General features: G+C 33.3%; 1 protein-coding gene across 1 annotated transcript; it reads left to right on the forward strand.

Annotated features, from left to right (window-relative positions):
* The first annotated feature begins 7,442 nt into the window (after nucleotides 1-7,442).
* On the forward strand, nucleotides 7,443-8,184 carry LOC114320189 (chaperone protein dnaJ 20, chloroplastic-like). The gene has a single exon (XM_028267307.2). It carries the CDS (start codon nucleotides 7,469-7,471, stop codon nucleotides 7,955-7,957), a length of 489 nt encoding a protein of 162 aa, XP_028123108.1. The 5' UTR covers nucleotides 7,443-7,468; the 3' UTR covers nucleotides 7,958-8,184.
* The last annotated feature ends 7,548 nt before the right edge of the window (nucleotides 8,185-15,732 follow it).

Genomic DNA, 15,732 nt, shown 5'->3' on the forward strand with positions numbered 1-15,732 from the left:
GCTTGGTAAGTAATTGTCTCAACTTACTTTCCGGGCGCAGACTATGTTTAAAAAACATAACGTCCATCTGCTCACTGCACACATTTTCCTCCAGGCCATTGTACTCTTCTTAATACCTCCTGGCATAATTGCGCAGCGTTTCTTCATGCTCCTTTCGGAGACTGAACAGTGTATCTGGCACTTTCGGGATCTTGGTGTTGGAGACAAACTTGGCTAAGAACTCTTCGGGGAGCTGCTTCCAGCCATGAATTGATCCAGCGGGGAGTCAATCAAACCATCGGAGTCTAGTTTCTCCCAAGCTGGATGGAAAGACTTTGCACATCAGTGCCTCGTCTCAGCTCCATAGAGACATCATCTGTCTATAATGGCTAATATGCTTCAGTGGGTCCGACTTCCCATCATACGAAGTAAACTTTGGCGGGGTGAATTTCTTTGGAGGTCTCATAGCCTCGATTTCTGAGAAGAATGGTGAGAAGACAAGCCTATCTAGTGCTCAGTGCTCTCTCTGGTGAATGGTACGGTCCAGATGATCCCGACGTTGTTCGTTCTGCCTGTTGCCAATCAGCCAAGTACGAAGGTCTTGAGGAGGGCATTCAGTCTGTTGGCTAACTGTCTTCTGCCTCTTAGTCCTTCTCCGGTGTGACCCATGAGTGTGGCTGCTTCCGGCTTCACTTTGTACCAGAATTGGCTGGTTTTGCTGCCCAGACTCATTCTTGGGGAATTTCTTTACTGGTGGCTCTCTGGATAAGCTCCTTCGTCGTAAGCGTGAGGGCTCTGCTTCAGTCTTCTTTTTTGTTGGATCACCCAGCACCTTTTTGAGTTGCACTTTCAGCTCTTGTATCTCCATCCCCATGGAGTCTATGATTCGATCTCTATAATCCTTTTCCAGAAGAAAGTGATGAGAGGAACGTTCGGTGAATGGCAATCGATGCTTGACGGATTCGGGGGTCCAGTTATTGTTTCCCGTTTGTTCTTCTAAGACTGTTGGGAGTGCCAAGCCTTTGTCCTTTGTCTTCTCCGTCTATGGAGTATGCGTCGAAGGTGGGATGTCCTCAACCCCCATCGTCGGAGCTGAGTGCAAAGCTTAGAGACAAAGTGTTCCACGCTCACCGCACCAATTGTGCGTATCAAATTCCGCACTAGATAAAAGTGGATCGGGGCTCCACACTCAATTGGACTATCCAAGGATTGAGGTTCCTGTGGCAAAAAGCACCGTAAGAGCTACCCGGCCGGGGTTGGCCGGATAACCCCTCCGGTGTGGGAATCAGTGATCGGAGAAGAAGTGTAGAGAGTTGAGTTTGTTGTAAGTGGGGTTCAGCTTAGATAAGTTACCTTCAATGTGAAGTTCATGTAGTATTTATGGAGTTCCTTGCTTGTTTTCCAAGATGGTTTCATGGAGCTTTGGTGCTGCCAAGCTTCCTTTAACATTGCTCAAGGTAGGGGACCATTAAGTTGTTGATAATGGATGCACACACTCGTTTTAATCATGCTAATAACATATCACATTCTTCTGGTTTAACTGTTCTCGTGATTCTAGGTGTAGGGGACCAGCTGAGGTGGCAACTTGCACATGCATATATTCATGGCTACCACGTTTCCCTGAGAGGTTCCCTCAGCTCAACACCGTTGTGCCCGGCTCGGCCCTTTGCAAGGCTACTGTTGGGATGGGCTGGCCCATTCGGATAATTGTGTACGGACTCGGCCTACTTTGGCTTTGATGATCGATTCGACCCATTAGCTCGGCCCTAGCCCAGTATTGCCGCTAGGCAGGCCTTTCCACTGCAAGTTGGGCCTAAGTGCTTAAGGACTTGGGTGGACTGTTAGTAATGGAACTGGGCTTAGTTGGGTTGTCCACATGCTCATCTGACCCATTTGGATTTGGGCTTGGGAGATTGGACCGGCCCAAGGCTTGGGTCCAACCTATTTCTTATTTAGCCCCTTCAATCAAGAATCCATGAGCATGGACCACAGACATATATAAATGGGAATATATACATATATATATATATATAATCTCTCACATAGAAGAAGAAATTAATAAAATATTCTATATGAAAAAAATTATATTCAAATTGAATAATTGATTTCTAATTTGAGAACACATTACTAGACAAATATTATTGATTTGTTCACCTTTTATGGAGATCTACACAACAAACATAAATGCGCACATAAAACCTCGCCTTTGAAAATAGGAAAAACTACTTTTCAATGGTTTTTTAAAAAATTAATTATTAATTAATAAAAAATATATATCATTTTACACTTTAATACTTGTAAAGTTTTTCATTAATTTATAAAAAAAAAAAAAAATTAAAATACACACATACTTGAAATTTCTCCTTAAAAATAAAATAAATATTTATAACCATGATATGTCTTAGTAGTATTATCAGTTAATGAAAAATCTCACATTGTGATGGTAGAAACTTGTAGAGGGTCAAAAATTAAGGTCTAAATGTATGGGCCTAAGTGCCAAGATCACCCCTTTTAGGTGACCAAGAATTACTAAAGAAGCACGGACTGAAGCCTAAGGGAAGTGGGCCAACAGTTGGCCGAAACAGGTCTGACTCGCCAAAGATCTGAACACACTCCACGAGGAAAAGTGTCCAAGTGAAGTTGCAGAGGTATTACTTGCCATGGTCAAGTTGCTAAGGCATTTTTCCTCAGCGCCGTCAATTTCAGTATTGTCGGTTCCACCGCCATTTAAAGTTGCTAAAGGAAAGAGAAAACCGGAGCAACTAAGTTGCAGAGGCATCACTTGCAGCGGCCAAGTCGCTGAGGTGTTTTTTCGGCGCCACCATCTCTAATATTGTCAGGACTGTCAATTGAACTTGCTGTGGGAAATGAATGTCGCATCAACTGCAGTCGCTACAACTAACTTACGAAGGGCACATCCAGCCAAGGTGATAGCAACATTTAGGAGAAGCTTTCCCCCTCCCAACAAGTAGAGGCTAATACTTGGCACTGATAACAGGCCCCAAGGCTTACCGGTTGGAGCCGATAGCAAGCCTAGAGATACAAGTATACTGCAGTGATCCTGCGAAGATGGGAGCAAAGTAGCACGAGTGTAAGGGACTTCTTTTCCATTACCTAGGCTAAAGACTTGTCTTAGTCGCATAGACAGGATTAAGAAAGCCCCCTTAGGCTTGGCACTAAGGCACATCATGGCTGATAGCAGGCTTAACTGTGGCCTTCGCCCTGGGATGAGAGGGAGTTTGTGGTTAGATGGCTAAGGGTGGAGGTTTCACTGAGGTGAACATAAACATAATCGATAGTAGGTTATGAAGCCCTGAAAATGCATGTACTGACTAAATAGAACTAAAAATGCAAGTATAACAGTAAGGTTTACCACTACAAGTACACTTGCTGAGGTTCGAGCTGAGAAGGCAAGTGCAAGGTAAACACTACCGCTGTAAGTGCACTTGTTGAGACTCAAAAGGTAGTTGCAACGCCAAACACTCCCGCTACAAGTGCGTTTGCTGAGACATCTGTGCCAAACAGATAGTACACAATATATGCGGAGGGACTCATGGCACCTTCAGCCTGGTGACTCATGGCAGAATATTCCATGTGATCCTTAAGGACACATGTCTTCTCTCTATTTGGCCACTTGGTGTCCTCTTGGTACTAAGGAAAAGCCTATAAATATGACAACTTCTCAAGGTCCAGAAGAAGATTATTGGAAATTTTGGAGAGATGCTGCCCATTTGTGCACTGTCATTCATTTATTCTTGAGCTACTTGTTTCACCCTCACCTAACTACTCACCATATAGTCATTCCACCATTATTGGACCATTAGCATAATTTTGTCTCTCTAATCACTACTCACATCGAACCTTCCCTACAAAACTAACAAAACTACATGGTTAGATTAGTAGGAAACAAATAATTAATATCTCATTTATTGTCTTTATTGGTTGATGATGATACCAGTTGCACCAATTTGCAATTTAAAAAATAATAATAATAATTCTAAAAACAAATTTAATCTGTTAAAATTAGAAAATTTTGATTTTGCTTGCTATTTTTATTTTTATTTTTTTAAAAAACCTGTGAAAATATAGCCATATACACATTTTTAGTACATTTTTGTGGATACATTTTACGGACTACAAAAAGTTAGGTTTCATGGTTTCATGCTATTGACATTTACATTCTAAAGGAGAGGTTTTTGCAGTTAGGTTTCATGGTATTGACATTTACATTGTAGTCAGGTTTCATGGTATTGATATCTATATTCTAGTTTTTTTTTTTTTTTTTTTTTTTGTGTGTGTAAACTTGATCATATGTCTAACATTTTAAAACTATACAAGATGATGCCCTCATTTGTGCAGGGGTTCCACTTTACTTGCCTATACGTTGAATCATCACCGCAAGGGGGCTACGAGAGAGAGTGTATTGGTGAGGCGCGATAGGCGGTATTTGGGGGTGGGGACCATCTGGGGAGAAGGGGTTATAGGCGGTATTTGGGACAAAGAGGAATTGGGGGTGGCAGAGAAGATTGGAGAAGGGCTGAGAATGGCGTGAAAGGCAGAGAGGAGCTACCTGAGGTAATAGTTGCAGCAATTAGAGGTGTAAAAGATGATGGTTAAGGTTTCAAAAATTTAGGATGAAGGCATAGTTTTCCTTTTTTTAGATTGAAAGGATGAAGGTAAAGTTGGACTTAAAATAGATGTTAAAAAAATAATAATAATAATAATAATAATAGGAGAAGAAATTTTCAAATATTTTAGTGGAGTCCAAAAATAAAGCTGTTATAGTAGACTAGAATATAAATTGTCTTTCCAGACGTATTAAAAAAAAGTTAAGGGGAATTATATTAATAGTCTTTGTAGTTTGAGATTCGTGTCACTTTGGTTTTTAACTTTTTAATTGTGATACATTTAATTTTGAATTTTGAATTTTATTCTAAATAAGGACAATTGAAAATACCATTGCTTAATTTTAAGGGTAAAATTATCAATTTGATAAATATAAACTAATTTGACAAAAATAAATGTCAAAAAAATATTTTTTAAATTATTTTTACTCACCAAAGATAAAATTATGTAAAATTGATAAATCTTTTAAACATTTATTTATTTTACCAAATTAATTCTTATTATATGTTTGGATGATGATCATGTAATAGGCAATCTATATATATTTAATATATGAAATGTTTTTAGTTTTGGATTTTTTGATTTAATGGATTGGTTTAATAATGATATCAAAGTTGTTGTCATGTTTGACTTTTAGAAAAATAAAAGCTAATTTAATGAAAACAAAAACAACCACCATTACATGATTATCATCCAAACACATAATAAAAATTAATTTAGTAAAAATAAATAAATAAATGTCTAAAATATTTATCAATTTTACATAATTTTATCTTTAGTGGGTAGAAATAATTTTTAAAAATTCAAAAATATTTTTTTGAAATTTATTTTTGTTAAATTAGTTTATATTTTATCAAATTGACATTTTTGTCCTTGAAAAATCCAATGGTATCATTGATTGTCCTTATTTGGATCAATATTCAAAATTCATGGTCAAATGTGTCACAATTGAAAAATCAAGAACCAAAATGATACAAGTCCCAAACCATAGGGACCGTTAGTGTAATTCACCAAAAAAAAAAATATATTATTCAATGGCAGGCCTGACTAGGTCGTCCAAACTGGACCAAAAAAATCCAAGCTATTATGTTCTGTCATGGAACATTGTGAGCTCAACCAAGATAATGTTTTAATTAAGGAAAAAAAATTAACAAACAAACAATGTAATACTTTTCAAATGTCGCAATGTATAATTCAATGATATATAATTCAGATGAATCTTCGTAAGAATAAAATCTACAAGATCGAAGCTTCCTGGAGCACACTTGTAGCATTAATTATGATTAGGATAAGCTTAAAAACAAAATTAATTGGCCGGCTGAAATTAACACTTGAACAATTTTTACAAATCTGTACTACCAATTCAAATTTTAATTAGATAATCAATTCATAAGGAATTTGTTAAATGATCAACTGGTTTAGTAATGTGTACTTAATCGAGATTAAATTCATACCCATATTACAATTCTTAAGCAAAATCACTGTAAATAGAAAGCAATTAAAATTAGGAAAAATTATAAATCAGGTTTAGTTTTAAAAAATAATTACATATTCATGAAATTTTTTTTATAATTTTAATAATCAAAATTTATAAATTTTATCATGAATCTGATTTTTATTTTTATTTTTCAACCATACAGACACTGATTGATTATTTTCCCTTAAAATTATCTTCTTCTTTTTTTCTTTTTTTTTCTTTGTTTTTATTTTTTTGAACGCACTTAAAATTTTCTGTTTGTCATGTCTATTTCCTTATTGCTGATAAAATTATATTTCCATTGATATTTTTAGTGCTATTATTATTGTAGGCAAATTATACTCATGATCTTTGTAATTTGCTTTTTATGTCAAATTAATTCTTATAATTTTAATTTCGTCAATTGTGTTAATTTAATTAATTCAATTGATAAGGTTTGGTGCAACTTATAATGTTGCATATATAGCTTTATTTTTTTATTTTTTTAAATACTTTATTTTTGGAGTCCGTGCAATAGTACTTGGTACTATTTTTTTGTAATCGTAAGACACAAAAATAATTTAAATAAGTTTTAAAAAATTTAAAATTTGAAAAATGAGTGCTTTTAACTTATGATTCTGATTATCAACTTATAATTTGGGCAAAATGCATCAAAAGACTAATAAATCTTTCAAAATTGGACAAAAATAAAAGCAAAATGGTTTATTTCAAATTGAACATCAACTTCTCAATGTCTTCAAGAATAATGGATAGACCATTTTGCCTCCTAATTTCAATCTAATTTTTAAAAAGATATTATTAATTGAATCAAATTAACATAATATATAAAATTTAAGTGCAAACTTAAAACAATTAAAATTATAAGAACTAAATTGACATTAGAAACAAATTACAAAGAATACGGATGTAATTTTCCATATTAACATTAGAAATCAATATTTTTAAAGTTCAAAGAATGAGATAAGCTACATGATTACCAAAAGACTACTTGCACAAAAGTAAAACAGAAAAATATTTCAAATATGAGCTGTTCTGTGTTGTATTCTTTCTGTTAAATTCGTATACAATAACTAGTACAGCTCACATTTCAATTTAAATAGTTGACAAAGCTTTATATGATGCAAAACACGACAATTGTTAGGAAACACCAAACAACTACAACAAAGACAGACTTTATGCCAATACTACATTCAATGATTCCCATTTATAATATAGTCTCTTTCTTTATTTTTATAATTGGCCCTTTAATATACTCTTAAACTATGTTAATAATTAGAAGCAAATTAACATAATAACCTACGATATATATCTATTTGTGTGCATTACTCTTCCATATTCATATCCCAAGAATCCTCTCTCTCTCTCTCTCTCTCTCTCTCTCTCTCAATGGAGATTCACTTGCAGATGAATCCCAAGATAGGCGCAACGGTTCCATTGGTTTACAAAGGCAGGAGTGGGCAAAAGATTAATAAGGTCAAAATTATATCATGCAGTGCTCAAAAGTTGGCCATGCACAAACCAAAAACAAACTTTTATGAAGTTCTTTCTCTTGGCTCTGAGAATGTAGGGTTTGACGAAATCAAGAAGGCTTATAGAACCATGGCACTTCAATACCACCCTGATGTCTGTCCACCCTCAACCAAACAAGAGTCCACGAGGCGGTTTATCGAGCTCAGAGAGGCCTATGAGACTCTGTCAGATCCTATTTCACGCAGAAATCACGATTATGAGTTGGGTTTGGTTGATTCATTAGGGTGGAGTGGCTTTTGTATGCAAGAGAGAAGATCAAGTTTTCCTAAGGAGGTATGGGAGAGGCAGCTCAGTGGATTAAGAGAGCGGTCCGGTGATCGGATGAAGGGTAGGAAGAGAGATTGATATTATTGTAATTTTATATTTCATTATTTCAATTGTTGATAGTCCATGTCAAGATTGGGCCATGAACTAAAAATTGGTGACGTTTAGTATTTCTCCTGTTTTAATGTTTCTAATATTTTTGGGCAATTAGTAAAATAAGCTGTTTAATTTCATTGTAGGAAATTATAATTTCCCTTTTGCTCATTTTTGGGCAAGTGTTGGTGACAAGGTTTATAATAAATTTGATTTTACGAATTTTTATGACAGACTTTTTGTATACTTTTTTAATACAATAATAAGTAATAAATGTTTATTTTTCTCTGCCACACTTTTTTAAGAATATAAAAAAGAAGGACTTATAAATAAATAATTTTAGTTATTAGAACTGGCCTATAAGTGCACTGGTAACTAGATTGGGTCTCCTAGTGTCATTAGGGAGTCGGCCGGACTGGATTGGGCTCATGTCTAAAACAATTTGAACCAATATATATATATACTGGGTAGGTAGGCACATGCAAGGCATGGGCGCGTTGGCCATTTTTTTATTTTTTTAAAAAAAAATTGTTTTTGATTTTATTTTAAAGTAGTGTTTGTTTGATGGAAGAAAAATATAATGGAATAATCATTTGGTAGAGATTTAAAGAAAAATAATTTTATTTTAATTCAATGATAGAGGTTAAAGAAGAACGATTATTTGGTGTGTACTATAGCATTATCCATATGTATACATTTATCTTCCCCCGTCTCAATTTATTAATCCCTTTTAGAGATTCCAACTTTGTAAAGGGGCATATACAATCATTACACTTAAATTTAAATTCCAAAATATTTTTCCCCTAATGTCCTTATTTTTTCAAAATTTATTATATTTATAATTACTCAAAAGGGGTAGTTTTGGAAAATTAAATTTTTTTTACTTTGTCATTTTTTTCCTAATATGTTTTTTTCCACCTCTGAGAGTTTGTATGATGTCATGTGTAAATAAAATTTCTCATATTTTTTCCTTTTTTTCTCCAATTATTGGATAAAAAGGCCTTTTATTTTTAAAAAATAGCATAAAGTTCTTTTAAACAATTCAAAACATATCCGATTAATTTGAAATTTTTTATAGATGATATGCTCAACAAATTCTACAATATGAACATTTGATTTGTTTAATCTTGTAGTCTATTCAATTCCGAGAAGAAAAATCTTATTTTGGGATAATAATCTCAAATAATATTGAATTAATTGAAATAAATGCCGAATATCATTAAACTTAGTGAAATAGAACAAAACTATTAATTTTTAAAAGTTTATATCCAAACACCATTTGTGATGTGTACTGAGAGTTTGTATGATATGTAAATATAATTACCCAAAAGTGATACCTCTGTGAAAGCTGATTTTTCCAAAATAATCGTCAAAACTCCACCAAAACAAAACAAAAAAAAATTAAAAATAAAATAAAATAAAATAAAAAAAGAAAGAAAGAAACCAAAAAATGGCAAAATGGAGAATTAAAAAACAAGCCATGGACAAAATAGGAAATTCGAAACCCTTACATAATTGACCCAAAAACCTTGCATAATTTCTAAAAATCCTTCACTCAAGGTCATTCCACAAACTAATAAAGGACCAAACAAAAAATAGAAATACAAGCTAAGAGCAAAATAAAAATAATAAAAAAAGAAGTAAAAAGCCAACAAAATGAAAGAGGTTCTTATAGGGATTTTTTGTGAAAAGCCCCTTCCATGGGGCCTATTTTGTGTGAAACCCACGGATGAAAACAATGGCCCCAAAAGCCCCTCAATTAAAAAAATAGCATGAATTAACTGAAATGCCCACCCATATAAGTGGGGAAATATGAAACAATTGCATCGTTTCTCTCCTCTCCCTCTGTTTCATCGATTGAAAACCCTTATCTCCTCTGAATATCATCATTCGAAAACCTTAGCAATGATTGAAACCCTTCTCTGAGTCTCATTACTCTCGCTCTCTGGTGCTACTTCGTTACAGTTTCGTCGATTGAAACCCTAGCAACGTTACAGGTTCGTCGCTTGCGCTCGAATCGAACTCGGCATTACACTTTACTCTCTCTCTTAAACCCTTCTCTGAGTCTCATTACTATCACTTTCTGGAGCTACTTGGTTACAGTTTCGTTGGTTGAAACCCTAGCAACGTTACAGGTTCGTCGCTTGTGCTCGAATCAAACTCGGCATTACGCTTTACTCTCTCTCTTGGACACACATTTTATAGGCGATTTTTTTCTCTTTCTGCTAGTTTTTCGATATTGTGAACTCTGTCTGGGTTTGTTTTCATTTTGGGAGGGGTGTATAAGATTACGTTGGGTGAGTAGAATTTGGGATTTTTGGTTATACTAAGGATCTTCTGTTCTAAAAATTTTATCACTATCTTAAAATACTTTAAATTACTAAATCATGTGAGAATGTTAAGTTTAAAAATTTTGAAAACTAATTTAGGTATTTCGGAATTACAGAGTAAAATTTTACTTTAACTCTAGCCTTTGCTCATTACGCTTTGATTTATGTAGTGTTTTGGTCCTACAAGTTCAATGGTTTGAAATTCACTTGCTTCATGAATTTTTCAGAGTAAAATTTTACTTCCAATCAGAGTAAAATTTTACTTATAATGAGAGTAAAATTTTACTTATTACAACGTAAAATTTTACTTTAACTCTAGCCTTTGCTCATTACGCTTTAATTTATGTAGTGTTTTGGTCCTGTCATTTCAATGCTTTCAAATTCACTTGCTTATAACGAGAGTAAAATTTTACTTATTACAAAGTAAAATTTTACTTTAACTCTAGCATTTACACATTACACTTTAATTTCTGTAGTGTTTTGGTCCTGTCATTTCAATACTTTCAAATTCACTTGCTTCATGAATTTTTTAGAGTAAAATTTTACTGCCAAACAGAGTAAAATTTTACTGTCTCATTACAATGCTTGTCCATTTTGTTTAGTGCTTATTTGTTTTGTCACATTGTTGTTTAAAGTAAAATGTTACACTGTTGATATAGGGAAACTTTTTAGTGTTTTAAAATGGTTGTTACAAGAAGGAAATGTGGTGATAATGATGATGATGATTTTGAAGTTCCACCAACGGTTATACAAAAGAAGAAAGTCCCTAAAAAAAGAGCAAAAATAGTAATGAAAGTCCTTCGAAGTTGAATATTGTACATGGAGTATGGAAGAGGGAGAACTATATGAAACAATATAGGTCAAATATTGTTTCATTGATAAACCTAATGCGAGACACAAGGTTCACTAAAAGACACATTACTGCCCTTGAGAGAACACCTTTTGGGATGTTGTTTAAATGTTTTTGGAAGAAAGATGATGTGGTGTTAAAGAAGTTCAAGAAAGTTGATGATAATGTCATGAATATGATCAAATCTTATGACTTTCATGCAAAGGGATTTAAGCTTGGGGGGAAAACATGTGATATACGGGACAGTGACGTTACTTTGATTTTTGGGATAAAATCGAGAACGAAAAAAGTAGATGTGTCATATAGGAAGAAACAAGAATCACCTTTTGTGTAGAGAAGGCTTCGTAATATGTCAAGAATATCTGTAAAGAGTTTGCGAGAGGCATTAGGAGATGCGTTGGAAGGCACAACGAGAGTTGATGTTGAGGATGTTGCACGAATAATGTGTTTATTTGTTGTGGCGACTTTGCTATTACCAACAACTGGTCTAACAGTTGGATGGGCCTTTGTCGCCCTTTTAGAAGATTTGAAAATGATGAATTCGTATGCATGGTCGACTGCAGTTGCATCCACGTTGACTACTTCAATCCATTCTTCATTAGGAGGTCCTAAAAATATCACTGGATGTGTAGTTCTTTTGGTAAGTAAATTGAACTACTTGAAATATTATGCAATCTATCTTTAGAGAATTAACTAATTTCGATTTTTTATTTTATAGTATTGGTTATGCGAGCATACTACCCTCATTCAACCTCAAGGAAAAAATTTGTGTCCAAGGCTCCTTCGATGGGACTTATCAACATTGAGGAAAAAGCTAATGAAGAGGTCATTGCAAACACTAAAGCCCGAAAGGGTATCATCTTTCTAAACTCAGCCTTACTGGTTCACTTTGCTTAAAATTATACTTACATAATAAAATCTTACTCTTGAACTGAGTAAAAGTTTACTTACAGTCAGAGTAAACTTTTACTTTGAAACATAGTAAAATTTTACTTACTCTTGAACAGAGTAAAAGTTTACTTACAATCAGAGTAAACTTTTACTTTGAAACAGAGTAAAATTTTACTTACTCTTGAACAGAGTAAAAGTCTACTTACAGTCAGAGTAAATTTTACTTACTCTTGAATAGAGTAAAGTTTACTTTAAATCAGAGTAAAATTTTACTTTAAATCAGAGTAAACTTTTACTTACAGTCAGAGTAAAATTTTACTTACTCTTGAACAGAGTAAAAGTTTACTTTAGATCAGAGTAAAAGTTTACTTTAAATCAGAGTAAAATTTTACTTACAGTCAGAGTAAAATTTTACTTACTCTTGAACAAATTAAAAGTTTACTTTAGATCAAAGTAAAAGTTTACTTTAAATCAGAGTAAAATTTTACTTAACAGTCAAAGTAAAATTTTACTTACTCTTGAACAGAGTAAAAGTTTACTTTAAGTCAGAGTAAAAGTTCACTTTAAATCAGAGTAAACTTTTACTTACAGTCAGAGTAAACTTTTACTTACTCTTGTACAGAGTAAATGTTTACTTAAAATTAGAGTAAAAGTTTACTTACAATCAGAGTAAACTTTTACTTTGAAACAGAGTAAAATTTTACTCTTGTGGTTAAAGTTTGCTTAATTGCTGTCTTCTTTTCTTTTTCTAATTTTCAAATGTAGGTAAGTCACAATGAACTGAAGCTCATTTCCAGAGAAGAAATGGAACTCATTTGCAATGATGATGAAGAATATGCATTGGACATAGACGAAAATTTGGAGACTAAAGAAGATACATTAAACATAGAGGAAAATTTAGAGACTGAAGAAGATGAAGATCATGGAGCTGAAGCTTTAGGAGATGATCAACCTTTTAAGGACTTCATTGATCTTCAACAGGAAAACAAGAGGCTGAAAAGTGAGAATATGGCGTTGGTTGAATAACTGCAGGAAATGAGAGAAACAATGCAAAAAATAGAAGAGGATCAAGAGGCAAAAACAAAAGAAATGATGGAAAAGATGAGCAACACAGAGAAAGAAATGGACAAACTGAGAAAGGAGTTTGAAGTACTCGAATTTGAAAATAAACAGTTGGTTGAACAGATTGAAGAAAATGCAGTTCATGCGGCTACCCAAGGTTTTGCTTCTAAAGAAATGCCACATGCTAAAGAAGTAGAACAAGAGTAAAACTTTGGGATTCAAACTACATTGAAAGAAATACCTATAGTCGTAGAGCCATTGCAAACATCCATGGTCAAGAAAATCAAAATCAAGGCGAGGAAGAAAAAAGAGATGTCTGATTTTGAATGTGAGCCAAGAGAGGCAAAGAAAAAAAAAAGGCCACAAAACAAGCAATTGAAGTAATATCAAAAGAAGTGATTTGTGTTGACAACTTGCCTCTATGCCAACCAAAGCCAGTTGAAAGGGTTTTGTTTCCAGATAAGGCTGCAATATGCAAATTGCTTGATGAGAATGACAAGTGTATACTGAACAAGATTTACAATTTGGAAACCACAGAGTAAGACCGTTTAAATTTTATCAAACAACAGATTTTTACTGTTATCAAACTGCAACGTGTTAATCAACATTTTTTTTACTTTATGACTAGTGCAATCATATGGTCCGGCACAGGAAATGGAGTATATGTTACATTGCATGATGTGGATGCAATTCTGAGAGATGGTGATACTGCAAATAATGTAAGTGGTCATACAAGTTTCAATGACTAGTGTTCACTTTAATAACTAAAATATATTTAATTGATTTTTGTTTTTGTAGGTCATTGACAGCTTCGTAGAAATGCTTGAGATTGAGCAACAAGCAAAAAAGCCAAAAAAGAATAAATCATTCTTTTTCTCAAGACTTTGTTGGGTAAGCCATCAATTTGTATTTAGTTTGAATTGATAAATTTTTACTGTGGGTTAGTGTAACATTGTACTATATTTTGGAGTTAATTTTCACTATTTGGTTTGCCAAAGATTGACAACTCATACAGTGTGTCACCAACACAACTTGAGACATGACACTCTTATATGATTAAATGCAGTCTTTAGTGAAATGGGGTTATGGAGAGCTAAGAATTCATTTAATTGATAAAGTCCTTGAACAAGATTTGAGTGGATATAGATACCTTTCATTTTTGCATGAATTCCAATGGGAACAAAAAAGAAGAAAATCCCTACCACTAGACACTTCTTGTATTTGACACTGAACTTGATGAATGGAGACATTACAATTCTTTAAGGACAAGAGACAACAGAGAAGATCCTTACCTTAAGGATGCAAAAAAGATTGTAAGTGCTTTGCATCATATTAACAGTAATTTTTTGCTTTGTTTTATTATTGAATTTAATCATGACCAAACAATTATGCAATGATGTTAGATAACATATGTGGATAGCAAGTTGGCCAATAAAACGAAGAGAGGTAGAAGAAAGTTTGCAAACTTGGTTTCGGTGAAAGATAGTCCACAACAACGCCCAACATCGTAAGTATTTCACGCTACTATTACATGCTTGAATTGGTAGTATTCAAATTTGACTAAATCTAACAAGATATTAATTTTTATTAACAGTGTTGATTGTGGAATTATTGTATGTTATATCATGTGCCAAATCATAAGAGATGAGCCTATTGCATCAATATTGCATCAATTTTTGAATGATTATCCAAAAGCATGGACTGAGGAACACTTCAACCTCAAAAAAAAAGCAGGCAAGAGCTAAGACCTCAAGGATGACAATGTGGACAAGTTTTGGGGAACTACTGTAAATGATGTATGTAATTTCGATTTTTGTAAATGAAAGAACGGTGAAAAAGTAATTGTAAGTGAAAGAATACTAAAAGAGTATTAAATAGTGCATGCTCTGTCTATTGTTCTAGTGAATTTTACTGTGGTTTGGTGATTAATACATATTATAGAATGATATTATTTTGACTAGGAATGAATGTTATTATGGATAGAAGACAATGATACAAGTAGAGGCTTAAATTTTTTTTGACTGAATGTTGCTATGAATATTGCTACGAATGTTGGAATGAATGTTGCTATGAATTTTGTTTTGATTGGGAATGTAAGTGGAATGAATGTTGCTATGAATATCGTTTTGACTGGGAATGAATGTTGATGATATATGTAGTTGTGTTGTTAGATTTTTTTTGCACAAAGATTGCATGATGATCATCAGGGGAGTCTGTGTGTTGTGGTAAATTTTGGTGCAGGTTGGAAATGTTTTTCTAAGGGGACTAACATATTTTCTGAAATGAAGTAAAATTTTACTCTGAAATGAAGTAAAATTTTACTCTGAAATGAAGTAAAATTTTACTCTGCATAAAAGTAAAATTTTACTTTATATTCTGAAAGATGAGTAAATTGTTGCACTCTAAATCTAAAAGTAAAATTTTACTCTGAAATAAGAATAAAATGTTACACTCTGAATCTAAGAGCAAAGTGTTACAGCCTGAATAAGTAAAATTTTACTATGTATAAAAATAAAATTTTACTCTGGACAAAAGTAAAATTTTACTCTGTATGAAAGTAAAATTTTACTCTGAAGGGCAAGTAAAATTTGGACTCTAAATCTAAAAGTAAAATGTTACTCTGCACTAAA

The sequence above is a fragment of the Camellia sinensis genome, chromosome 1 (genome assembly GCF_055761805.1).
Source record: "Camellia sinensis isolate YWXY chromosome 1, ASM5576180v1, whole genome shotgun sequence".
NCBI lineage: Eukaryota > Viridiplantae > Streptophyta > Magnoliopsida > Ericales > Theaceae > Camellia > Camellia sinensis.